Here is a 27,861-nt window from a genome sequence, read left to right as displayed (position 1 = left end):
TTAAAACTGTGATATACTGTAATTCTTTGAACGAAAGCATCATAAATATACAATTTATAAATACTCTATCGCAATATATGATCGGGAAAAGAAACATGTCAAGGGTGAAAAAACTGGTTTTCACAGTCTATCATATTGATATATTACGGAGCCCGCGAGGGGACATGGTGGTGGATAATATTTGGGATAAGAGGGAATTTTTTTTTATAGCTTTTGCGTTCCCCCGAGAAGCTTTTTGCGTTCTCTCGCAAAACTTTTGCGTTCCCCCGAGAAACTTTGCGTTCTCTCGCAAAACTTTTGCGTTCCCCCGAGAAACCTTTTGCGTCCCCCTGAGAAACTTTTCGCGAGAAAAAGTATTATACGGTATTTCTTTGTATTTAAGTCCAAGTTCAAAATAAACAGTGTAAGTGGCTAGTCTTGCATAGCCTTAGTTCACTCCAAAATGGTCTAGTATTGTCACTTAACTTATGTTGCTTGACTCCTCAGCATTAAGATCATTATAGAAATTATATTAATATTTAATATTTCACATTTAGAGGTGGATATGATATAGGCTACCCCGTGCCATCTAATAAGGGTACTCCGTATAGCTAAGTGTTCCCAGCACTACACCATATGGCATCATTGATGTCCGCTGTTATAACTACTGTTATTAAATATGATATTGTATTTCTTTGTATTTAAGTCCAAGTTCAAAATAACACTCTTTAAACCGCTCCATTGTGAAACAGGTCATGTTTTTAGTTCAGATAAACACTTTATCTCCCGTCCCCGGTTCAGACAGCTCAATGCATTCACAATGGAGCGGTTTATAGAGTGTTATTTTGAACTTGGACTTAAATACAAAGAAATACGGTATAATTCTTTAATAACAGTAGTTATATATCATATCTACAAACAGCTGGCATCAATGATGCCATTACCTTGTGAACTGTCTCAGGTGACGCTGTGAAGCGCTGTGGGTCGAAACATAGGCTCTTTTTGCGAGCGAACGCAAAAAGTTTCTCGGGGGAACGCAAAAAGTTTCTCGGGGGAACGCAAAAGGTTTCTCGGGGGAACGCAAAAGTTTTGCGAGATAACGCAAAGTTTCTCGGGGGAACGCAAAAGTTTTGCGAGAGAACGCAAAAAGCTTCTCGGGGGAACGCAAAAGCTATAAAAAAAAATTCCCTCTCATCCCAAATATTATCCACCACCATGTCCCCTCGCGGGCTTGTAAAGTAATTTAGAGAAAAAGTTTAATGCTCTTTCATTTGTAAGTCGCTTTAAAAACTGCGAGAGAGAGCGAGCTACTGTATTTCTACATTGAGAACTTACCACCTTGATTTCTGATTAGAAACTACACTAATAGTTATTACGTCATTTCGCACTACGTCATTCTTCGTGCCGCGGCAAACAACAAACCCGAGCACGCGCTTGGTGCGCGCTAGAGTCACAACTGACACCGAATCAGTTGAACGACCAACTGCTCCAAACTATCTAAACGAACAAGCATACGAACGCTGATGTGGAATCAGTTCTTATGGTATCAAAACAGGGATTGGCCACACCCTCTCCAACACAAAATGGGCGGTTACGGGACCTGACGGACACGCTTGATATCGAATAAAATAGCAAAGTTGCCCTAGCAACTCAATCCGGGAACCAATCCGAGAATTTCTGAGGACGAAAATGTTGAGACAGATAGAAGAGAGTGATCGTGGTAGAAGAGCTCAATGGAGTTTGTTTGCTCGTAAGGGAAGATGAACGAAACCTTGACAGTGACAGGAGTTTTATGAGGAGTACGTTAACGTTAAAATTTATCTTGCTCTTTTGCAAACTGCGAATTATAGGACGTTATTTTGCCATACTGTTAACGTCCCTTTATGTATCTTCTAATGTGACGCAACAGCATCAGTGGATCCACAACCAGGATCTTTTGAACAATAGGACAGCTTTACTGATGTACTGGACGTTAGATATTAAACGCAGGAAAGCTCTGTTAAGTATAAACAGATTTGTTTTTGAATAAGGTGTAGTGTTTGGTAGCACTGGTGGGCTGAGATTTCTAACACAAGTCCATCGATAAACATTTGCATGATGTACCAGAATGGGTCATCGGGCTGATATGAAAATGAACCACAGGAGCAGTCCAGCAAAAGCTTATGATTTCCTTCTGAAATTCCTGCTGGTTGGAGACAGTGATGTGGGGAAAGGAGAAATACTGGCCAGTTTACAGGATGGGTCCAGTGAATCACCTTATGGATATAATATGGGTAAGTTATCATCACTGTACAAAAGTTGCTGTGTGCATTTGGGTTTGATCTAAACTGATGCATAGATGATTTCACATATAATCATTATTACAGCAACATCATAAACATCAACATCAGTTCACTATTGAGCTTTTATTTATTGCTCAGCTTACAACAGTAAGTATCTGTAACCAACAGTACTCCTTGTTTTGGAAAAAGTAATACTGCCCAAGAGACAGATCTGCTGTTAGGGAACACCTTTGGGATTTCACAGCTAACCCCAACATATTTTATGTGTTTACAACTATAAGTCTTTATGTGTCACATGCAATCATCTGGTATAATATAACTAAACTAAAAAACACAAAATATGTTTTGTTTGTTTTTTATTTATTCAATTATCATTTATTAACTTTAACTTTTCATATGCTATTACAGGTCAACACAAATCTAATAGCTTTTTCCAACATGTTCAACAGGACAAACTGTCTATGTAGTTTTTTTTTAATTGTCAAAAGGCCAATGTCAATATTTATAACAGCTTACTAGAGATTAGACTGGTACAAGTAACCCTTATTGATATAAACTGTTACGAGCATGTAAATTGACAGATTTCAGTTATATTTGGGGCTGACTGAGGTCTGGGTGGCTTGCACACTTGTGTACCCTCATTTAACCAAGCAGCTGACCTGAGGAAGAAATGCCATCTACTTTTAGAAAATGGGCAACAGGTTACAGGCACAGTCAAAAATATTGATGCAGAATGACTTTAAATAATGTTTAGAGGGGGCACGGTCTTTTTTATGTCATAATACGTATGCCCTTCTTTTTAGTTTAGCTTTTTACAACACTTTGATATTAATGGTGTCTGTGTACAAAATTTCTAAGGGTTCCCACGGGTCCTTGAAATCCATAAAAGTGTGTGAATCTGGGGGGAAACAATTCAAGGCCCTGGGGAGTTTTTGAAAATATACATATATAGATACAGGTCATTAAAAATGCTTGAATCTATTTTATGCAAGAAGTTTTCTGGGTAAAAAATCTCATTATTCCTCTTTGTAGTGTAGGATAATATCATTCAAATTTTAGACTTTTTAAGCACACGTGCTAAACTATTGCTTTAAATGCTTGTATCTTCTGTATGCAAATGTTGATTCATACCAAAATGCTTTTTTGCATAGTTGTATTTGACACATGAAAACGTCTCTGGTTACGTATGTAACTGTTGTTTTCTGAGAAGGGAACGAGGTGCTGCGTCTCCCTTGCCATACTTCCTGCATCCCTGTAACGCCATCTTTGGCAATAATTCAGATAGCGATATACTTCCTGGCTCCCGCGTCAACCTGTCTTTGTCGTCAAGCCTCACCATTGGTTGAATTTGATATACACATTAAGACGCACTTACCCTAGTCGGCGTCCCCAAAGTGTCACTGCGGTGACGCAGCGCGAGTTCCCTTGAAAGGGAAATGTAACAATGTATCTTAAAAGGTAACACGATGTAACTTTGCTCTCACGTGAAATGTGTCCCCCACATTAGTCCTTGAATTCGAGGGTATTGGACCTGGAAAGTCCTTGAAAGGTCCTTGAATTTGAAGTTAACTAAGGTGTGGGAACCCTGATTTGTGCAGACAAGGTGAACACAACAGCACAAGAGTTAATTAATTCCCCACTGCAGGCCTATAAAATGACTTCATACTTCATTAATTTACATACAGCTGTGGCCAAGTAATTTTCATTCATTTTCACAAAGTCTGCTGCTTTAGTTTTTTTTATCTTTTGTCAGATGTTATTACAAAATTACAAGCATTTCATAAGTGTCAAAGGCTTTTATTGACAATTACATTAAATTTATGCACAGTGTAAATATATGCAGTGTTGACCTCCTGGCATGCTGTCAATCAACTTCTGGGCCACATCCTGACTGAAGGCAGCCTATACTTGCATAATCAAAGCTGGGAGCTTGTCAGAATTTGTAGGGTTTTGTTTGTCCATGCGCCTCTTGAAGTTAGTGAAGGTCTGGGAAGTTTCCTGGCCATGGCCATGGTTCCCCGAGCCACTTAAACCTTGCTCACACTGTCAGTCCAAATCCGATTTTAGTGCATATTTGATTTGACTCACTGTCTCTATTGCGGGTCACAACTGTTCAGATCCGATCTGTGCATTTTGTAGCATTCTGCCATGTTCCGGATTATCTTCACTGTTTCTAGGGCAATGGCGTCGTGCTGGCACGACAATCTTGTAGAAACTATATTCCCAAATACATGGACTTTCCCAAATACCCCTGTAATTTTGTCAGAAATGGACTGTTCTAAAGTCTGCGCTGGGGTTGCGTTTACGTGACGATTTGAAACGGATTAGAAAAAAATGGATTTCATGCAGTTTTTGGGCGTTAACACGTTCTAAATGTGATTTGATTGCAATATCGGATTTGGACTGACAGTGTGAACGAGTTATCAGTTATCATACTTATTTATGGTTGTGAGTTAGTGAGGTTACTTCTTTGGCTGAGAAGCCCACATATGGATGGTCTCAGGATGTTTTACTGTTGGCATGACACTGGACTGATGGTAGCGCTCACCTTTTCTTCTCCGTACAAGTTGTTTTCCAAACAATCGGAAAGGGGATTCATCAAAGAAAATGACTTTACCCCAGTCCTCAGCAGTTTATCGGTTTGTCCCTAATGTTTTTCCTGAAGAGAGGTGGCTTCTTTGCTGCCCTTCTTGACACCAGGCCATCCTCCAAAAACCTTTGCTTCACTGTTCCTGAGCAAGCTCTGCACTGGTGGTGTCCTGATCCCACAGCCGAATCAGCCGTGAATAAATAAACATCCTCCGAAAGCAACTTCTCCCAACCATCCAAAAACAGTTTGGTGATGAACAATGCCTTTTCCAGCACGATGGGGCCATAATTGCAAATAATGCAAAAGTGTAATTAAGTTGATCAGAGAACGAAACATTGAAATTTTGGGTCCATGGTCAGAAGAGTCCCCAGATCTTAATCCCATTGAGAACTTGTGGTCAATCCTCAAAAGGGTGGTGGGCAAACAAAAGCCCACAAATTCAAAACTTCAAGCATTGTGCAAGAATGAGCTGCCATCAGTCAGGTTGTGGCCCAGAAGTTGATAAACAGCATGTCAGGGTGAATAGCAGAAGTCTCAGCACTGCAAATACTGTCTCTGCATAAACTTAAAGAAGCCATGGCATGAAAATCTGACTTTTTCGATGTTTAAGTGCTATAATTGGGTTCCCAGTGCTTCTATCAACCTAGAAAATGGGAAAAAGATCAACCAAGTAACTTGGTTTTGGTAAACCATTCTCTACAAGCCCGTGAAAAATTAAAGCAACACTAAAGACTTATTGCTCTTTGCTCCCCCTACAGGTTAGAAGCGTAATTGTTCATTACCACTATCGTAAATACTGCAGCATAGCTGGCTCTGATTGGATTGTAGGTCTGCCGTAAAGCAAGTTTTTGTAGTTTTCACTCGAACTACAGGACCACTAGACGGTTGGAAACTTCTTTAGTGCGGTTTTGGCCAATAGAGGGCTGCAAAGCGAATATGAAACTTTTTTGGAAACGTTATTTTAAGGTAAAAAAACTCTTTGGTGTTGCTTTAAGTAATTGAAATTTGGCTCTCCTTATGATGTCATAAGGAGCTCTTATTATAATAATCGCCCCTTAATCTGCACTATCCAACCACAGCACTGCCATTTAATGCAGAGAGAAAGAGAGAGAGAGAGAGAGAATAATTCACAGCACAATTGAGTTTTAATTGCATCAAACCACAATCTTTGCGATCAGTGTTTGCACTTCATCCGCTCATATGCATTTTAAAGGACACACCCAAAACAGCACACTTTTGCTCACACCTACAAAGTGGCAATTTTAACATGCTATAATAAATTATCTATATAGTATTTTGAGCTAAAACTTCACATATGTGCTCTGGGGACACCAAAGATTTATTTGACATCTTAAAAAATTATTATGACATGTCCCCTTTAATGTAATTGTCAAAAAAAGCCTTTGACACTTATGCAATGCTTGTAATAATTATACTTCAGCATACCATAGTGACATCTGACTAAAAGATCTAAAACACTGAAGCAGCAGACTTTGTAAAAACTAAAATTTGTGTCATTCTCTAAACATTCGGCCATGGCTGTCCTCTCCAGCTAAAATATTGGCCCCTGAGGGCCAGTAAACAGCTCTGCCAGGATATTAATGCTTAGAAAACAGATACTAAGAGATTTGGTATGCACACAATTAATAAAACAGCATCAGCTTAGTTTCATGGTGGAGGAAAACATTGGGTAGATGTACATTTTCTACATCATATCCTTTAAATGCATTCGTATTCTATAACCTGCGTGTTTATTTTGCATTGTAACCTTGGGAGCAACACACCAAGTTAAATTCCTTATAAGCCGAAATGTTCATGGTCAATAAACTCCATTCTGATTACGAAGGGAGAGCTCTTGACTAACAACCTTGCCAGCAGAAGACTCTGTTTATAGAAATTATTACTAGTGGCCAAAGCTCTTACGTAACTATGCTCTCTCCCAGGCACCGAGCGCAAAACTGCTGAAGGGAATGAGGATGCAGCCAAGGTTTGCTGGCGATAAACGGATGGAACATTCTGATGTTTATCTAAACACTTGCATGAACCTCTCAAGTCGCTTGTTTGTTTGAATGGTGAGAGGGGAGCGTTGACTATGTTTGTTCTTAAGAGAACTGTGACAATTGAAGCGTTGCAGCTGTTCCTCGTTGCGGTCGTGCTACGAGAAAAATCAGAGGCAGTTCTCTGCCACTGAATCATTTATTTCACCGTCTTATAAATAACAAATGCTGGAGGTTTGCTCAGTATGTTGGTTATGTAACGCCTCCAGACTTTAATTAGGGTAGACGTCGTATCTCATTTTGCATTAATCTACACGGCTATAAGGGATTGAAGTGTTTAATGGGTTGAGCTGTCTTGCACAATAACACATCACCTGTGCACAACATCTGTGTGACTGTAATGCTTTACCTTATTGACTCAATTTGATTTACACTAAATTTAATACGCTGTCCACCCTGAATAAGGCCGATGTTCATTCTGGTTTGAGACTTTCTTTAAGGTTACATACAGACAACATCACTACAAGCCACTAGTCTACGTTTACAATAGTGAACACGATGCCCAGTGTTTTTGAATGGTTATGTTTCATGCATCTTCAGTCGTGAAACGCCAGTATAGTTAAATCTATAGTCGAGGTTTAACGCAGTGTTTAAATGAAAACGATCCTCAACTATACTGGCGTTTCACTACTAAAACGCATAAAACATGACCATTTAAAAACACTGGGGATCTTGTACAAGCTTATGGCTCCAATTATGCTTGCATCGTGCGCATGTAGGCAGCCGTGCGCAAGTAGGAATAATGAAATAAAAACGAAGCTCGTGTTATAGCCAGCGCAATAGAGGGCAGTGGTAGGAATTGACCTATATGGATTTTTTAGTGCCCATGGCATGCAGATTTTTGTTTCATCAGCCTTAGCCGATGACCGATACAGGCTGCCGATTTTCTTGAGCTGATATTTGGAACCGATACTGCTTTGGCTCACTCAATTTACATGATAAAAATGACACGATGATGCCAAATGTTACAAGTCTTAATTTAAAAAAGTAACATTTATTGAACTTAAAACCTATATTCAACAAATAGTAAAAACAGGTGAGGGTGCTATGGAACCATGAACTGCACTCTCCACAATGACGAGGAACTATCAGCAAATGATATTGATTTCTAGCACTTTACTACTATGTATTTTCACATACTTAATACGTTTTTATACAGGTGTTTTTTTAGTTATTTTACAAAGATAAACTGTATTTTAAAATAATATTACTGTGTAAATACAGAGCAATTTAATAAAATAACTAATAAAAGCCGTATATTTACAGGGATTGACCTGAAAAGTAGTTGTATTTCATGTATTTTCACATAATTTATCTGTTTTTCTACAGTTTTATAACAATTATTAACAGTATTCTGTAATTTAATGAATTAGGACTGTAAAATATTCTCTGTATTTTTACGGTTTTTGTATGTAATTTTGAAAAACTTTTTTTTACCGTAATTTGACGGAATTTCTCTGGCAACTTTGCTGCCAGAGATTTACCGTTTTTTTACGGATTTTTTTTACAGTGTACAAATATATATAGAGATGAGAAATAAAAACACGCTTTGTACAGCTATGATTAGCTGTTGGGCCGAGCTGTTGGTTGTTTCTAATCACATGACCTGCAATCGCTTGGGCTTCCAGCACTCTGTCTGTAAAAATGCTGGAAAAAATCGGCGAACACAGCAGCCACGTATTGGCCAATGCTGATAGCCTACACATAAAACTCGCAAAAATCTGCACGATATATCGGCCGGCCTATCATTAGACAGTTGTGTCACAAACATACGGGCGATTCTCGCGAAATTAGACTTATGAGGTGTCATGAAACATTTTGATAAAAAAGTAAATGCAAAGTAAGAGTATCAAAATAAGAAGCATACAGTTACAAACATCTCTTCACGTACTATTTTGCACATGATTTCAAATGACATCATACAAACCAATTTTGTTGTTTTTTCCACATTTAATGGGAAAATTCTCCTTACTGCAACGTGTCCATGACTGGATTTGGGTTCTTTGACATGGAAATATTTATAATTAAAAAATAAAAAGCTTCACTGTTATACTATAAACATTTACAGTAAAGAAACATGTGGTATTTGGTGATCATTGGTAAATGTAGAGACAATAATAAGGAATATAAATGTGTCCAAGACAAATGTTCTCACCCTTCACAACAATATTCAATCATTGTTTAAGCCCTCAAGTAACTAACATTTTTCTTTTTATTATTTGTTGAAAGGGACATTATTGACTGTGACATTTAAGATGGCAGCCACATAAGCAGTTCTTATTTTTTCTCTCCAGATAAAAGTTGAAAATATTGTTTTGGTAATGATAACTTTTTAGTAGACAATTGTGATTGTCTTATTTTCCCCATCGTATGTCTGCGTGAAACGGCTTCTGAAATTAGAAAAAAGGTAGGGCGGGACTTGAATTCGTCCAGTGAGAACTGATTTGATGCTATTCCTCGTGACTGGAAGTAAAAAGAGATTGTTTTGAGGAGGAGAGGTGATTTGCATTTTTGAAAAATAATGAAGCTGACAGATAAGTAATTTGTAAAAAATTAAAAAAAAATTTAAGTTAACTCTTTCCCTGCCATTGACAAGTTAACTCGTCAATTTAGAGAAAACGCTTCCATGCCAACTCGGAAGTAGTCCCTTAGGGCAAACAGTTTAAACTCTGTGTATGTTTTGAGGATCGCTCTGAATCTGATCTCTATCAAAAGTCCTTCACAAAAGTAGAATTATCTGAGCTTTTTGCTCAAAATTTTGTATTTTTGAAGAAACCTACCCATATTTTAGAGGTGTTAAAAGTTTTTTTTGGAAAGCAGACAGTCTGTTCTTTAATTTGAAATGTTTATATTAACTCTTTCCCCGCCATTGACGAGATAACTCGTCAATTAAGAGAAAACGCTTCCCTGCCAATGATGAGAATTTCCGGCTTTCTGCAATACCGCTATTATCCACCGCAACTTATACAACCCGGAAGTAGGGCCTCTTGTGAAAGAGAAAGAACTCCGTGTATGTTTTAAAGATCGCTCTGCATCTGATCTCTATCAAAAGTCCTTCACAAAAATGGAATTATCTCAGCTTTTTGCTCAAAATTTGGTGTTTTTGAAGAAAGCTACCCATTTTTGAGAGGTGATAAAAAGAGAACTAATGAAGGTAGGATGAAACGGGTTATTTTGTTTGAAAGCAGAGGGTCTGTTCATTCATTTGTTATATCGTTTGTTTATATATTTAAAGAAGAACATTTTCTAGAAGGCATTAAAATTTTGTGAAAATCATGAAAAATGCTGCCGCTGGCTGGCAACTTTTTTTAAAAACGTTGGCGGGGAAAGAGTTAAAGAAGAAAATTTTCTATAAGGCATTAAACTTTTGTGAAAATCATAAAAAATGCTGGTGCTGGCTGGCAACTTAAAAAAAACACACTGGGGGGAAAGAGTTAAATAGGGCTGCAACAACGAATCGATTAAATCGATAAAAATCGATTACTAAAAGTGTTGGCAACGAATTTCATAATCGATTCGTTGTGTCGCGTGACGCAGAGACGTTTAATAAAAAAAAAAGGAAAAACTTCAGTTAAGCGCGGAGCGGAGTGAACACACTCGCACTGCGTCCCAAACCGCCTAATTTCATACTATATAGTAGGCAAAGAGTATGAGAAGTAGTGCTTTTCGCCTACTATATAGTATGGAAGTATGCGGTTTGGGACGGAGCGTCGGTCTCTCTTGCGCACTGTTGCTTGCAGAGTTCGGCGCCTCATTGACAGGGCGGAGAAAAGACAGGGCAGCGGAGAAAAGATAAAAACACAGCAAAGGTAGAGGAAAACCACATGTCAGTGTTTTACTCCTTCAAAACGTAAGCGCGTCACCTGGAAGTTATAGCCGGCAAAGAGGTAAACAAACAAAGACGACACGCTTATGCTTTATGGAGCGACGACAACAAGTTAAAAAAGTTTCTAGAACGAATAAAAAACTCCAATGATATTACACAAAGAAATAAAACGTTGAGAGAGAGTTGTATGAACGCTTTTTACCGTCATGGACCTGTATGTTAAATCATCGCGCCGTCACTCTCCAGCTGTTCTGTACTGCGCGCTCCAGCTCATGCCGATCAAGGAGACACGCGTGCCCGGCCCAACATACAGTACAACATACCTTAAGTGCAATAAACATCGTCTTACATTTTTTAAGGCGAAGTAATGAATGGTGTATTTGCATTTTGCGCAGGAGTAGAAGACGCATTTTCCGTTTTCACAATACGCATTTATGTTGCCAAATGTAAATGGAACAGTTTTAACAAATGAGATAGCTATCCGATCAGAGAAAACACATAAAGTCAAATATAAGGTACAAAGCTGTCACTGGGGCAGTACCCTTTATAAAAGGTCCTAATATGTGCCATTTAGGTACAAATATGTATCTTTGAACTGCCAATATGCACTTTTGAAGTACTATGCACTTTTTGGGTACAAAGGTGTACCTTTTTGAAAGGGTACTGTCCAGTGACAACTTTTGTACTTTTATTTCTGAGAGTGTACTCATATACTATCTTTTTGATCCCATCAAGAGAGGCTTCTTGATGGGAAATGCATCATAAAAAGTCTATATATTTGGCAGATGTAAAGCATGCATGTGTATTTTTTTGTGTTGGTCCATTTTTATTTTATTTTATTATTATTGTAACAGCTCAGGTGTGTTCAAGGAGCAACATGTTTGTGCAATTTCTAAAGATTTTAGTTCTGTTTTGAATAAGGGGTTGTAAATGAATGCTTTTCTTGTTTTTTTTGTTTTTTATCCGATTCATCGATTAATCGAACAAATAATCGACAGATTAATCGATTATTAAAATAATCGTTAGTTGCAGCCCTAGAGTTAAAGTATATCATTTCTATGTCATGACGACTTTTAAAAGAGCATTTGAACAGCTGAACCTCTGCAAAGCCTGCAGTTTTGTCTCCATGTTATTGTTTATGTGGTCATTGTCATCTTTCGGTAAATTAATAGTCATATGATAGGGGCTTGACGAATCAGGAATTTTTATACTAAACATTTTGTGGTATCATAACCGTTTCTCTCTGAACTCCAGATTTTCAACAAAATTGCCCACCGAAGATTCCTCCTCATCTTCTTATTTCTGTTGATGTGATGTTTGTGTTATACCATCAGAGAAGGTCTACGGCTTTCTGCTGGTTGTTGTGAGGGAGGTGAGGAGAGGTGCAGAGTTGGATAATTGTGTGGTGAGACTGAAAGAGTTAGTGTGAAAAAATCTGTCAGGATGAATCAGAACTTGCCCACACAAACAGGAAGACTGCATCCTACAGACAAACATTTTTATGAAGAAAAAATATAGTAATAGGGAATTGAAAATATTTGTCAGTGCACATTTACGTTCATGCTTTTGCGAGATGCTTTAATCTGAAGTGACTAATCTAAAGTAATCGGGCTTTACTTACAGTGCTTTTTGCACTGGGGATGAGCTCTATCAGATGAGCTACATGAACAATGTAAATAATCCAACTAAATAAAAATAAAAACATTTGAAAATATTTATTGCATAGATATTGGAATGACAGTGTCACAACTGAACAGAATTCACCTTACAATGTAATGATATTTAATGTAATGTGATTATAAATTATATAAAATTATGTCCTAGAGTCTTAGAGGCCCCAATGATTTAAAGGTGACATAGAATGGTTGAGCGGGGTATTTATCCTTGTTCTGTGATGTGACATGTAGACAAAAACGTTTTTGTTTGGGTCTGTAATACCTTAGAAGCTTCCTAAAAACCTCTCTCAGATAGCTCTATTAGGGTGGGCGATTGTAAACAAGTGGTTTTGCACCTATTTGGCTCCCCCTACTGGCTTAACTTGCAATATCATTACTGATTGGCTGACTTTGCTGCCACTCAAAAAATGTAGCCAATTATTTTAAAGTGGAAGGGCAGTTAGATGCCTGTGATGTCATAAGCATCAGTTTTTCAGATTGGGCTGTTTTCTGGCTGACATTTCTAAAAGAGGAATTTCTATGAGACTGAGATGTTTAGCATGTCTAGCACTTTTTGTATGTTTGTGAATGCGGGTAGACTACCATTATTCAACAAAGACAAGGTAAAAATGGTTTTTCATTCTATGTCCCCTTTAAAATATATTTGAGTTCACCTTCCCCTCCAGGTATAAATGAATGGAATATCCATACTTTAATGTTAATGTAATAATGTTTTAGGGATAATAAAAGAACATCAGGGTCTTTCAAACAACATGATGGTTAAACCCATCAATTGGTGCATATATCTAGTTACCTCAGTTGAAATAGGATAAGTTAAATTGGTTTTATTCTTTTGTGACAATAATGCCCTGTATCCAAATTTGCGTACAATCTTTGTCCCAAATAGCAAGTTTTGAAAAAAGAATTAGCACAGTATGTCCCAACTCATACTATGTTGAAATTAGTATCTGTTTTGTGAAAGTGCAGATCCATGCATGGTCAATATTATTAATGAATTAATAAAGTAAACAATGTCGGAAACATTGCATATGAAATAATAGAAATAATTTAAGGATTTTTTCTTAGGCAACAATGTTCACTTCTGTTACAAATGAGCATGTCCTAGTAATACACTCCTTTGCTGTGCACTAAAATGTGGTGCAAAATCTCGTAATAAAAACAGTACATTCTTTAAAGGTTAAAGTATAACTGGGCGAATTGGGACGCAGCAATGGTCTTACTTTTTTAAGTCTATGTTAGGTCACCTCAATGGAATCTCCCAGTTGTTCCACGTATATTTTCTCAGTGTTGGATTTCAGTCTCATCACAGTGGAATGTGTGATGGGTTCTGTAATTCCCAAGAAGAAGTAAATCCAGGACCCCAACAGAGGTGACCCTAAAGCATTCCAATTTCAGGCATCCTCCTCAAGTGTCAGGATCATACAGACAGACCTTACTTAAATATACACTAGTTTACATTTGAAGTGAATCAAACCCTTTCACAAAAGTTGTCTTAAAACCAATACCCAATACGTGTTCTTGTCTTAGGGCAACTTTGATAAACTGTATAGTTGCCTTTATGCAAATGCACAATCAAAAAGTAAACTGGGTGTAAACTATCAGTTCACATGGTAGAGCATTGTGTTAGCAGTGCAAACGTTGTGGGTTCAAAACTCCCGGAACACACATACTGATAAAATTGCTTAAATGTATAGCTCAAAATAAAAGGGTTTAAATGTAAATCTAAAGAGGGACATCAGAAATGAATGACTAGCAACGAATAATCAAGATCAATTGAATGTAAAGCTGTATTTTATTTGTATTTTTTCTTATCTATATTATTAATCTGACACGAATGGGGCGGCGTGATTGCCGCGAAAACACCCGCTATTCGCCTCAAACGCGTCTTCGCGCAAGTTGAAATATTCAAAAAATGCGAAAAATTCACATGACACGAAGTTAAATCCCACGAGTAGTCTAGAGTGGGGAACGCGTTGCTTCGCGTTTGGTGTGTTTTGTAGCATAACTGTACGTTCACACCAGTCGCAGTAGAGGCAGCAAAAATGCGTTATTCGCACGTAGTTGGACGCTTGAGCATTTGAGATTACTCGTTTCATTTGCGCGTGAAATTCTAGTCATTGACGCGGAAATTCGTGTCATGGGAGGGGCTTCGGCAACTCCGCTCGCTCTCTGTAATCATGTCACTACTAGAGCAAGCTCCTGATTGGTTCGGTCTTTGCATTGACTAATGCTACGTACACACCAAACGCGGGCATCGCATTCCTCGCTCTAGATAACTCGCGGGATTTAACTTCATGTCATGCAAATTATTTGCCTGAGTTGAATATTTTCAACTTGGGCGAAAACGCGTTTGAGGCAGAAATAGCATGTTTTTGCTGCAAACGCGCTGCCCATATCGCGTCATTTGCATCGCCCCATGCAAAGACGCGTCTGATTGACTTAGGGCCTGTTTACACGAGAACGCTCGAGGTTAAAAACGTAAAAATATTTTATCGGATGTGCCTTTCGTTTACACGACGACGGCGTTTTGGGGGCTTAAAAACGCAAAAAAGTGAAACCACCCTTCAGAGTGGAAATCTTAAAAACGATCTACTGTCGCGTTCTCGTCTAAAGAGTAAAAACGCAAAAGTCTGCTCACGGTGGCTCTCGTCGCGCACACGTTTACGTCACAGGCATGCGCCAGTTCAGGAAAATAACAACAAACATGTCAGATTATTTCCATACGTCGGACCTTCAAGTTGCCATAGCAGCTCTGATAAATATACAAGTCTTTCCAGCAGTTGTACGAATTATTCACAGCAAGTATTACTGATCAGAGAAGGCACATTAATTACCTCAGTGAAACTGTTGATGCGCCAATTCGTCGGAGGCAAACCAGACGGCTTTGAATGAGATGGGAGAACCAGGAAGAAGGTTGTACGCAGGCTCACGGACTTGGTGTTGTTGTGTGTCAGTGCTTCACATTGCCACCAAGCCGCCTGGAGTGCATACTACATTGAATATCACACACTTTTGCGTCACCATATGCACACAGATTTCCCCCTCAAAATGCTCGTATAAACGCGGAATAAAAAGTGATAACGCAACACCACTTTTGCGGTTTCTTTTCAGATCGTTTCCATGTAAACGTAGCCTTAATCTACTCGTGCAAATCGATGAACTCGCGTCTGGTGTGAACCCACAGTTAACATGTTAATTACTCACGCTTGCCGCCTCTTCTGCGTGTGGTGTAAATGCCATATAAGTATTTCACTTGAACACTTTACTCAGTATGCCCATGCTGGATGAAAAAATGGTTGAAAACATCTTATAGACATACATTGTTAAAGGGATCTGAGCCTTATATAGGGACTATAATGTCATAGAGACATATGGATGGGCTTTTTTGAGACTTTTTAACTCTTCGCAACACCCTTGGTCGCATTGTGAGAGCAAATTATGCAACCCTATTATAAGAAGAAATGCTGATAAGCAATTAACATGTGCCATTCCCTGCCTTTTTGCTAAGTCTTAGACATTTCGAACAGTCTATTGAGTATATAAATAACAGTTGTAATTTAATTATTTTTTCTTTATCTGTAGGAATCGACTACAAGACAACTACAATATTGCTTGATGGACGCAGAGTCAAGCTCCAGCTTTGGTGAGTAGCATAACATCGTAGTTTTAATAGATTTTTACTCTGTGTCTAAATATCATTTAAAACAAGCGTAAACAGAGTCAACCTTTCCATTCCATCATGCTCGTGTACACACAGATCTTAAAAAGCCTCTGTTGGTTTGCAAAAAATGAACATGCCAAATGTCTGGGTATGTTAATTATAGCGGTCCACAACAAACCCCCAATGAAATATCCAGCCAAGTCAACTCCACTAGCCGTGCCTAAAAGTTGTTTATAAATTGTGCCGTATTTTAAGTGGACTGTGGTGGAGTCTGGATTCAATTACCCAATGGTATCGATGGACTATGCATTTCAGAGTGTGTTTGTGATTCTTCAGTCCTGCCTGTCGCAACATGACTGGCACGTCGTGGTGCTGCGCTCAGCCCTGGATTGTGAATGATTCATTTCACTGCTCCTACTCAAAGTCTGGTGCCCTGGTACAAACCACAGATAGCTCCTAATGTCACCAGGCACAAGGACAGACAATAGCTACAGATGATCTGAGGAACAGAAGTAAGCTGAATGTGATCTTTGTGACGTGGACGCTCTGTGTGTTTTGTCTTTGCAGGGACACCTCAGGACAAGGCAGATTCTGCACTATTTTCCGATCTTATTCCAGAGGGGCACAGGTACAACAACACTAAATTATAAATTATACTATAGCATTTTCTTTAATTTTTAAGGTAATTTGTAATTTAAAAGGATAGTTTACCCAAACATCATCTTACTCACACCAAACCGATCAGAAGCCCCATAGACTTCCATGGTATTCTTTTTTCCTACTATGGATGTCAGATATAAAAAATATTTGTGTTCATCAGTACAAAACAAAAAAATATATACAGGTTTGTAGCAACATGAGGGTGAGTAAATCATAACAGAATTTTCATTTTTGAGTGAACTAATCCTTTAAGTTATTGGCTACCATCCAATGTGTGTTTACCATCATTTATCAAAGTAACTTATTTGTATGTAACTCATACAGGTTTAGAACAACAAGTAAATGATGACAAAATAATTTTTGGGTTGACTTTTAATGAATATATATTGGATGAAAAGAGACTTTAGGAAATGGGCTTTAAATATTTCTGAAATCCCAGCGTTCCTGGACAGTGTTTTTAAACACTCCACCCAGAGATCAGCAGTTCCTGTTGAAAGTGTGGAATGCTATAAATCAGACTGGGATGGTATTGTTGATATGACGTTTCCTTGTTCTGGCAAACATTGATATCCTCACAACTACAGTACCAGTCAAAGTAAAGGACATCATAAGCTTTTTAGTCACATCTCAATAAGTCAATTTGGTCTATTTTCTTCATATATTTTAGTGCTGGGCAAAGATTAATTCCGATTAATTGCACACAAAATAAAAGTGATTTTTTTGCATAATACACTCACCTAAAGGCTTATTAGGAACACCATACTAATACTGTGTTTGACCCCCTTTCGCCTTCAGAACTTCCCTACATGGCATTGATTCAACAAGGTGCTGAAAGCATTCTTTAGACATGTTGGCCCATATTGATAGGATAGCATCTTGCAGTTGATGGAGATTTGTGGGATGCACATCTAGGGCACGAAGCCCCTGTTCCACCACATCCCACAGATGCTCTATTGGGTTGAGATCTGGTGACTGTGGGGACCATTTTAGTACAGTGAACTCATTGTCATGTTCAAGAAACCAATTTGAAATGATTCGAGCTTTGAGACATGGTGCATTATCCTGCTGGAAGTAGCCATCAGAGGATGGGTACATGGTGGTTATAAAGGGATGGGCATGGTCAGAAACAATCCTCAGGTAGGCCGTGGCATTTAAACGATGCCCATTTGGCACTAAGGGGCCTAAAGTGTGCCAAGAAAACATCCCCCACACCATTACACCAGCAGCCGGCACAGTGGTAACAAGGCATGATGGATCCATGTTCTCATTCTGTTTATGCCAAATTCTGACTCTACCATCTGAATGGCTCAACAGAAATTGAGACTCATCAGACCAGGCAACATTTTTCCAGTCTTCAACTGTCCAATTTTGGTGAGCTCGTGCAAATTGTTGCCTCTTTTTCCTATTTGTAGTGTAGATGAGTGGTACCTGGTGGGGTCTTCTGCTGTTGTAGCCCATCCGCCTCAAGGTTGTGCGTGTTGTGGCTTCACAAATGCTTTGCTGCATACCTCGGTTGTAACGAGTGGTTATTTCAGTCAAAGTTGCTCTTCTATCAGCTTGAATCAGTCTCGTCTGACCTCTAGCATCAACAAGGAATTTTCGCCCACAGGACTGCCGGATACTGGATGTTTTTTCCTTTTCACACCATTCTTTGTAAACCCTAGAAATGGTTGTGCGTGAAAATCCCAGTAACTGATCAGATTGTGAAATACTCAGACCGGCCCGTCTAGCACCAACAACCATGCCATGCTCAAAATTGCTTAAATCACCTTTCTTTCCCATTTTGACATTCAGTTTGGAGTTTAGGAGATTGTCTTGACCAGGACCACACCCATAAATGCATTGAAGCAACTGCTTTTTTATTTATATAGAATATATAAAAAAAATAATAATAATAAAAAAAAGTGTGTGTGTGTGTGTGTGTGTGTGTGTGTGTGTGTGTGTGTGTGTGTGTGTGTGTATATATATATATATATATATATATATATATATATATATATATATATATATATATATATATATATATATATATATATACATATATATACATACACATACACATGTAAATGTTTCTTAAATGTATACACGAATGTGTGTGTATTTATATATACATAATAATTACAGACAGCACACACACATACTGTATATTATGCCAAAAATCACTTTTATTTTGTATGCAATTAATCACGATTAATCTTTGCCCAGCACTAATATTTCTACATTTGGCAGACACTTTCATCCAAAATCACAGATTTAGTACAGATTTATAGATATCAGATAAGTGTGTTCCCTGGGAATCAAACCTAGGACCTATAAATTGGTAGCATCATGCTCTGCCAGTTGATCTAAACAAACACTTTTATTTATTTATTTTAATCAAAATGTGCATTTTCTGTAGGTATGTTGTGCATTGTCTGTAAGATGTAACTTGTGTTTCTTACAGGGTGTTATCCTTGTATATGACATCACAAACCGGTGGTCCTTTGATGGCATTGACAGATGGATTAAAGAGATTGATGAGGTAAAATCAGTCAATAAAATGTTTTGCTAGAATAGATGCGTATCATCTTAAATCAGAAAATAAAATGTTTCACTTAGCTTTGCTAATTGATAATAACAACAGATATTATCATGTATTAATTTAACAATTATAACAAGGGATTAGTAACTAATCTGTGTAGATAGTGGGGGGCTGATGATGTGCAGGGCACAGTCTAAAAATAGTGTATTAAAGCAGTTGATACAAATATGAAACATATCAGGAAGCTCTTTTAAAACCACTGACATACTGCTCTGTACCCAGCATGCACCAGGTGTTCCCAAGATCTTGGTGGGGAACAGGCTTCACCTGGCCTATAAGCGGCAGGTGACCACAGAGCACGCCCAAGCTTTTGCAGAGCGACTGGGGGTCACGTTCTTTGAAGTCAGCCCTCTTTGTAACTTCAACATCACGGAGTCCTTCACTGAATTGGCTCGGATTGTACTCATGAGGCATGGTATGGAACGACTTTGGAGACCCAATAAAGGTACCAACTTCAGACAAAATACATACATTATTTATTCTTATTACATGGCTCGTTGGAATGCTTGATTCTGATTGGCCAGTCGCGACATTTGCAGTTTTTCTCAGATAATAACCGCTCAAAATTAATAACACAATGTAACCTGAATGCTGCAAATCTTTTTGACAGGTAGTTTAGTATTACATAAAAATATTTGTCTTTTAATAACACATATGACATTATATTTACAAATGATTCAATCAAATGGTGTGTTTGTGACATTTGAACGTTTTGTCTTATCTTAAAACCGAAAGTAAACGAGTTTTCCTCGCGGAAGGTCTACATTCATTAAAAATAAGCAAATAAAATATTTTTTATCAATATTTGATGTGCGTCCTACCTTACTTATGAGGTAAATGAGCAGGATAATGTACAGGCAGCCGGTTGTAATCAGGAAATAAGCCCCTTCAGTGTAATACAACACATTTCGCTTTGTAACGGGTCCTAATCACACTGAAGGAGCTTATTTCGCGATTATAACCGGCTGCCTATACATTATCTTTTACATACTTTATTGCGATTTCTAGGTCTGGAACTTAGCATTTATACATACAGTAATGTGCAAAAGTCTTAGGCCACCATGCCAGAATTAGATTGGTTGTTTTTGCAATGTAATAGTGATCATATATAATTGTTTCTCAGTCTCTTTAATATAATACATCCAGAAAATACAAGAAATGCGTATATAGTATTAAAAACTGTATAAAAATGTAAACTGTGTGTCTAGTTTTTAGGGTAATCTCCCCTTCCACTTGAGCAATTGCAGGATCTCTTAAACATGAATAAAAATAAATCCTAATTTCTAAAAGTCCCTCTAGAAAAATGCGATTATGCGTTCGCATGATTCAATGAATAAAAGTCATAGCCATAGTCCGCATATTTATGCGGGGCCGCATTTTTTTCAAATACGCCGCACTTTTGCAGCATAAATTGCAGATTTCCATGTGCAAAATATGCATGATATCATAATCCCTGCATTTTCGTGGAAAACACAACATATATCTTAGTAGAAAGTTGAAAAATGTTGCATTTATTTCACACAAGCGCAGCCATGTCCCCTGTTGCCATGGGAACATTTATAAAGTGACTTGATTATGTGACGTGAACATCATTGAAAAGGTGCCAAAGCTGCAAAAAATTTTTTTTTTTAAGTCCCCGCAATTTTTGCAAGTTCCCGCAATGTCAACGCATAAAATTGCATAAATATCCTGCATATTCCATCTCATTTTTTAAGAAAACAAGATCCTTGCAAGATCAAGGATTTTTGTGGGGGTGCACCGATACCACTTTTTTGGAATACGAGTACCAGTACTTTCATTTAGGGATGTTAACAATTAATCGTGATTAATCGTTAGCAGAATAAAAGTTTTTGTTTACATCATATGTGTGTGAACTGTGTATAATAAATTTGTATAAATAAATGTACACACATGCATGTATATGTTTTAAAAATGTTTACATGTGTATATACATTTGTATATTTATGTATAATTTATATTATATATAAATATAAATACTTAATATATACATTTTTTTTCTTAAAATTATACATGAATCTGTTCATGTATATATATATATATATATATATACCAGTATCGGTATCGGTGCATCCCTAGATTTTTCCCCGCAATAATCACAAAAAAAAAAAAACGTTTTTCTGAAAGGACTGTTTTAATTTTTTTTTTTAATTAGTCTTTTTACTTCATTCTGCTTAAAAACGCTTAAGATGTGTTTCGTGCCAAGAGAGGTCACACTAAACACAGATGATGCCTAAAGAAGACATTAAGTCCTGAATACTTTTTTTGTACATTTCCTGTATTTTCTGTTTGTATTTTAAAAAATAGATTGAAAAAGAAACATGGATGGACATTAACACTTCTAAAACAACAAGTCTGGTGGTGGTGGTGGCCTAAGACTTTTGCACAGTACTGTATATTATATAGCTTTTTTGAGTAAAAAAAAAAATGAAGATCCATATTCAGTTATCACAAAGAACTGGGAAAGTTATGAAAGTAATGGTGTTTGACTCTGAACTCTGTTTGTAAGGCATATAAATTATACATTTGTTATGCCTAGACATTTGCACAGTCATAATATGAATCAGATTAAAGCAGATTCATTATAGAAATGTCAATAAATAACTTGTTCGCTAAACTTGCACATGCCGCAATATAATCAGTGTCCTGTTTCACTTCACTTGTCATCATCTCATGTTGCTGAGGTTAGCAAGGAATGAAACATGTTTTACCACGAGTGCCTTTTGACTTTAGATGATGTATCAGAAAACACTCTCATAGGTTAAAGTAGACCTTCAGCTTAGCCATTTCTGAGAATGACCGCATATAAAACAGCAAACGAGCGTTTTTCTTCCTTCAGACCAGTGCTGCTATTACGTATAAACCCAAAGAATGCTAAAAGACCTGAAAAATCCAAAGCTTTGAGACTATACTGTTAAAAGCAGAGACACCCAGTGTTCAAATATCAATGTAATGGCCTGCCGCCCACAGCTTAGCTTTCAATAATCATAGCTTGGCTTTATGTCGGAAAAGTGCTTGTAGGAAGAAGGTTAAGCAAGAGGAAAACATTTACTAAGGTTACAGTATGATGTTTGAATAGAAGCATGATGTGTTTGTATAGACTGTAGATATATAAAGGTCAACCATTATGATAAAACAAGTTGTTTGCGTTGGATGACTGCATCCATCAAAATACTGCACATAGACTGCTATATCTGTTCTCAGGGCCACACTAGAATTAATAGAGTCCAAAATTGCACCCCAATGATGGCCCTGATGGTTCCCATATAGTGACAGATAGGTTACCATCATGCAAAATTTAGGATTTTCTTTTAATTCAGGTTTAGATATGTTGCATGCAGTATAAATCTACATTGTATACCTAGCAGCGGGTTGGCAGTTATAGATAGGTCAGATATGAGCTAAAAAAATTTCATCACCTGTTATTTTCATTCTGTGCAGTGTTGAGTCTGCAGGACCTGTGCTGTCGTTCTATCGTGTCCTGCACTCCAGTGCACCTCGTGGACAAGCTTCCCCTTCCTGTTGCCTTAAAAAGCCACCTAAAGTCCTTCTCCATGGCCAACGGTCTCAATGCCAGGATGATGCACGGTCGTTCCTACTCCGTCATAGCCAGCAGTGCTAAAAAGAGGAACGGAACGAAAAAATCCAAAGTCATCTATCCACCGCTGAGCCCATCCCAGAACTGTACACAGACAAGCTGCAAGATTTCATAGTTTAGTGCAGTTACAATACACACTTAAAATGCAATGTATACAAGGAGTTCAAACCCACCACCACAGTCTTATAATAAATAAGAAGGTCTATCTACTGATCTATTAAGTGATTGACCAAACTTCACTATGTCAGTACATAAAAGTGAAGTTGTAAAAGTGAAGATCTGTTTATAAGTGTTGCCAAGACTTTGTAATGCTCTACATTGTTTAAATATATGTACAAGTTCTTTTGTCTTGTAAATGTATTGAAACTTGATGGTACTGGATTTTTTTGTGGAGAACTCTTTTGCTACTGAACCTGGACCAAGCCAACTGCAGAAACAGAAAGTGACAGTACACTTTCAAAATGGACCTTACTGATAATAATACCAGCTTAATTTGCCTACACTTTTCAGGGGCTATGAGGAAAAAGTCATGGTTGACACACACAGCTCTTTGTATTGTGTATATAATCTGTTTCGTTTGATACTACATTGTTACAATTACTAATTATTGTGATACACTTGATTAGTGGCCAATATTGTACGTTTATGGGAAACACACCAAAGACATGGGAGATTAATGCATTGAACACAACACTAATGTATCAGATTTAAAGTGCAAGCAAACACAACTTTCTATTCTAACATGCTATCATATCAGGTTTAAAAAATAAACGAATGATTAAACCATGTGGTGATGTTGTTCATATCAACAATTATAACCGCTTGGGGGCAGTATTTGTCTTTGGTCTTGAATTTATAAAGCTTTTGTTGGACTGCTAGTTGCTTAGAAATTTACTTTGTGAACGTGGACGCTTTCAGCAGTAAACAAACGGCATTTTAGAGTAGTTTATTTCTAATAACAATCTAAATATATAACAAGTAGATTATTTTTGTTCCATAGCTAATGTGTATTAAAAATTACACGGAGCTAACGTTCCTGTGTCAATAGGGACTTTAAGCAACAGCTGGGAATGGAACGGCTACGGCGACCGGAAGTAAGCTGTCAGACCGCCGTAGCCAAGAACGTAAAAATCACTAAGCAACCGTAAACAGGACAGCGCAACGCGGTATTAATTCATTTATTAAGATACATAAATATGTCATGTAAAAAAGCAAGATAAGGATTGCTTTTGGCATTAAATGACAATCTTTTGTCAGAAGAAGAGTTTTTACTATTGAATGATGTAAATAAGTCTAAAAACCTAATACTGAAAATGTTGAATACTTAAAAATCTTTAAAATTAGCTTAAATTAAAAACATTTGAACACATATTATATAAAAGACTTGTGGTAAAATCATAAACTGATGCAATTACAATGTCATATGCCATAAAACATAATATTTATTTACATAATCTCTCACGTTGTAGCGACTACGGCAAATCAGCTGTTCTCCCGTTGTAGACCGTTACAGTAGAACGTCGCAAAGTAGCAGTTAAATTCGCGCATGCGCAATACAACGCCATAATGCCGTTGCCGTTCCACCAGAGGCTGTTGCTTAAAGTCCCTAATCTGAAGGCTGCAACCTGCGGAGGTCGCACATGCAGGCCGCATACGTCATCAAGCCTGGTTTAACTAAGAATTAAATTCGCAATTCATAGCATATTACAACAATTTGCGATTAACTAAGAATAATATTCAACTTTATAATCGTTAATATTCTGAAATAAGATACGTCTTGATGACCAAATGCGACCTTCGGAGGCTGCAGCCTTTGGATTGAGAAACGGCCAATGATCGGCTGCCAAACCCTTCACATAGCGGTGATACATGATCGCCGCCTCCCCTGTGTTTAGGAAACCAAACCATTTGTTATTTTCGATTAAGCATTTGTTCCAAAGTTCAGTTTAGCAACTTGTCATACAAACAGAGACCGGAAGTAAAATTCCGCCCAGAACCGTAACTGCGACAACGCACGTGCATCACCAGAAACCATCCAAAAGGTGTGTTCTACTTTATGCGCACGTGCACCCGGTAAGTAGAAAATTAAATTTTATTTTAAAGGACTAAATTTGGGAATTATATCAATCACACCATCGTGACGCCGGTGTCCAATAGCGTAAACTTCTAGGCTTTTAACGGTACAAGAGTTTTGATTCGTAACTAATCTGTGTTGAAAGCAGGGGCTCAGCATGCAGTGGCTGCCTAACAATGGTCTATTATAAAAGCAATTCTTGATACAAACATAAAACAAATCAGGAAGCTCTTTAAAACCACTGACATACTGCTTTGTACCCAGCATGCACCAGGTGTTCCCAAGATCTTGGTGGGGAACTGGAAATTAAGCTAGTATTTCTGATATCCTTGTGCGTTTTTACAGGAATTTAAATTGATGAACTTTTAACATACAAGGTTGGGACGATAGTCTGTTATGTGTTCACATGTTAAATGTTTAGGTACCTACATTATAGTGTGTAGCTATAGGCGGAAAATAATCTAAGAAAGTTCCTAAACAGATTCACATAATATTTACGTTTTTTATACATTTTAGAACGTTACTTTGTAAAACAATTATTAATCTGATCACAATATTTGTATTTATCAAAACGGGGCTCTCGGTAAAGTCACTTTTTATCCAGCCGTCCAATCACGATGGAGAAGGGGCAGGACAAGTAGTACACCGACCAACCGGATTACCCTACATTTACTGTTCACTCCATATGTTTGTTTTTACCATTAAAGCAAACATATCATGAAAATCTGACTTTTTCCATGTTTAAATGCTATAATTGGGTCCCCAGTGCTTCTATCAACCTAGAAAATGTGAAAAAGTCAAACCTAGTATCTTAGTTTTGATAAACCATTCTTTGCAAACATGAAAAAAATAGGTCATTGAAATGTAGCTCCCCTTGTGATCTGCACTATCCAACCACGGCACTGCCATTTAGTGCAGAAATCAGCTCATTTGCATTTTAAAGGACACCCCTTACAAATTGACAATCTTAACATGCCATAAAAAATTATCTGTGTGGTATTTTGAGCTAAAACTTCACATATATACTCTGGGGATACCAAAGATTTATTTTACATCTCTAAAAAAGTCTTCTGAAATGTCCCCATTACAGATTTCTTTTATGTAGTGCTAAAATCAAGACAATTCACAGTATAACCAATATATCCAGTAGAATTTCTATCATGGTTGCATTTGATTTTTTTTCCCAGATCTTTGTAAACCAAATGTTTTATATGAATCTACAAATAAGTGTATCTAAACCAAATGTTGATTTTTTTTGGCCTTTCCACAAAAAAATCCAGATCCAGGTTCAACATATACTGGTAGGTATTAAACAGCCTGCAGATGGCACACTCCTCATAGCAATGAACACAGAATAATGTCAGATAATCAGATTTTTTTCAACTTGCTGCTTTGGATCCTGTAACTTGCAGTTATGCAAAAACAAACTGTGGAGTTGGCCATACTCAGATAGTTGCCATACATTATTCAGTTTGCATATGATATGAAATGAAGTCCTTTAAGCGATGGACATTGTTGTCTCGTAACACTGTTAAGCATGGACCTACTGTATATAACATACAGGGAGAGGACGTGCCTTTCTTCAAGTGACTCAGTGCTGGGCAAGCTACTTGGAAAATGTAGTGAGCTAAGCTACCAGTTACTTCACATTAAATGAAGCTTCACTACACTGAAGCTACCCCCCTGGGAAATGTAGCAAGCTAAGCTACATCAATAGTAGCTTGCTACATCCAAGCTACTTTTTTATTTTTAACCAGTTTTATTATGTAATTATTTATTCAGTTTCAATTTATCATTTTGGTAATTATAGGCAATACAAGCATAATGTAGGCCTAGGTACTTCACATTTTGGGGCTGTTTGCTGGACTTATCCTACTCCCAGAATAAAATGCATGTTTGAGCTGCCTTTATTCAAAAACACCTGGCCCTGACATATCTTAACACAGGGGTCTCCAACGTGGGCCCGCAGGCAGCAGGTAGCCTGCACAGAGTCTGTGAGGTGCCCGCCAAAGCACATTCTATTAATAGTTTCAATTGTAATATTTATTACATGTTTTTATATTAGCTTGGCTTGGTGACAAAACCCAGTCAGAGGTAGAACACTAGTCTTCACAGAATGCGAGTGGTAATGTTTTGTATGAATGAAAGCTGCACAACTCGAAAATACGGAACAAATGACGTCCTGTGTCGATTCAAATGACGCGCTTATTCTCAAATTCAGGACGACTTGAGAAATGTTTGGAAAATTGTAGCTTGTGTGGAAACTTCCTCACTACTTGGTCAAAAAAAGAGCTTAGCTACTGAAAAGCTATTTGATTTAGAAAGCAGCTAAGCTACCGCCAAGCTACTGAAAAATGTAGTTAAACTACTAGCTTCGCTACTTGTAGTGAAGCTACTGCCCAGCACTGACTCTAAGACCCATTTGTCAGACAAATAGGTGACCTATTGCACTAATAGAAGGTCGAGAGCAGGCATCTACACATGCATTGCATACATGCATGCCTCTTGTATTGTGACACAATGAATCAGTGGACCTGTCAGGCAGTTAAGAAGGTTTATTTGATGCATGAACAGCAGTAAGCTCCCTGTAGACTGGTCAGTTGGCCTTCACTTGTGTTCGGCCTCATAGTAATAAGCTAAAACAGGGTCAGCTGTCAGAAACAAAGGAACAGACATTCAATTATTTATGCTGAGATGTATGTTATGGTATGGGTATACAAGAAGCAAGGACAACACACAAGGGCCCCTCTTAAACACACATAGACTTAATTCTTTAGAGTTATTCTCATTTTGAGGCAGGACCAAGATCCTAAATTTTACCCAGTACTAAATTTGTTTATTGCACAAAAAGCTTTGTGG

At 37.7% G+C, this 27,861-nt stretch overlaps 1 protein-coding gene across 1 annotated transcript; it reads left to right on the top strand.

The window, feature by feature from the left end:
- The first annotated feature begins 1,654 nt into the window (after positions 1-1,654).
- Positions 1,655-23,714, top strand: rab40b (RAB40B, member RAS oncogene family). Its single transcript, XM_065262566.2, has 6 exons — positions 1,655-2,252; positions 15,993-16,053; positions 16,639-16,699; positions 19,175-19,252; positions 19,535-19,757; positions 22,772-23,714. The coding sequence occupies exons 1-6, from the start codon at positions 2,087-2,089 to the stop codon at positions 23,041-23,043; spliced, it is 861 nt and encodes a 286-aa protein (XP_065118638.1). The 5' UTR covers positions 1,655-2,086; the 3' UTR covers positions 23,044-23,714.
- The last annotated feature ends 4,147 nt before the right edge of the window (positions 23,715-27,861 follow it).

The sequence above is a fragment of the Paramisgurnus dabryanus genome, chromosome 1 (assembly GCF_030506205.2).
Source record: "Paramisgurnus dabryanus chromosome 1, PD_genome_1.1, whole genome shotgun sequence".
NCBI classification, from domain to species: Eukaryota; Metazoa; Chordata; class Actinopteri; order Cypriniformes; family Cobitidae; genus Paramisgurnus; species Paramisgurnus dabryanus.
The sequence above is the reverse complement of the archived record's forward strand: the minus strand, read 5'-3'. Positions and strand labels throughout refer to the sequence as shown.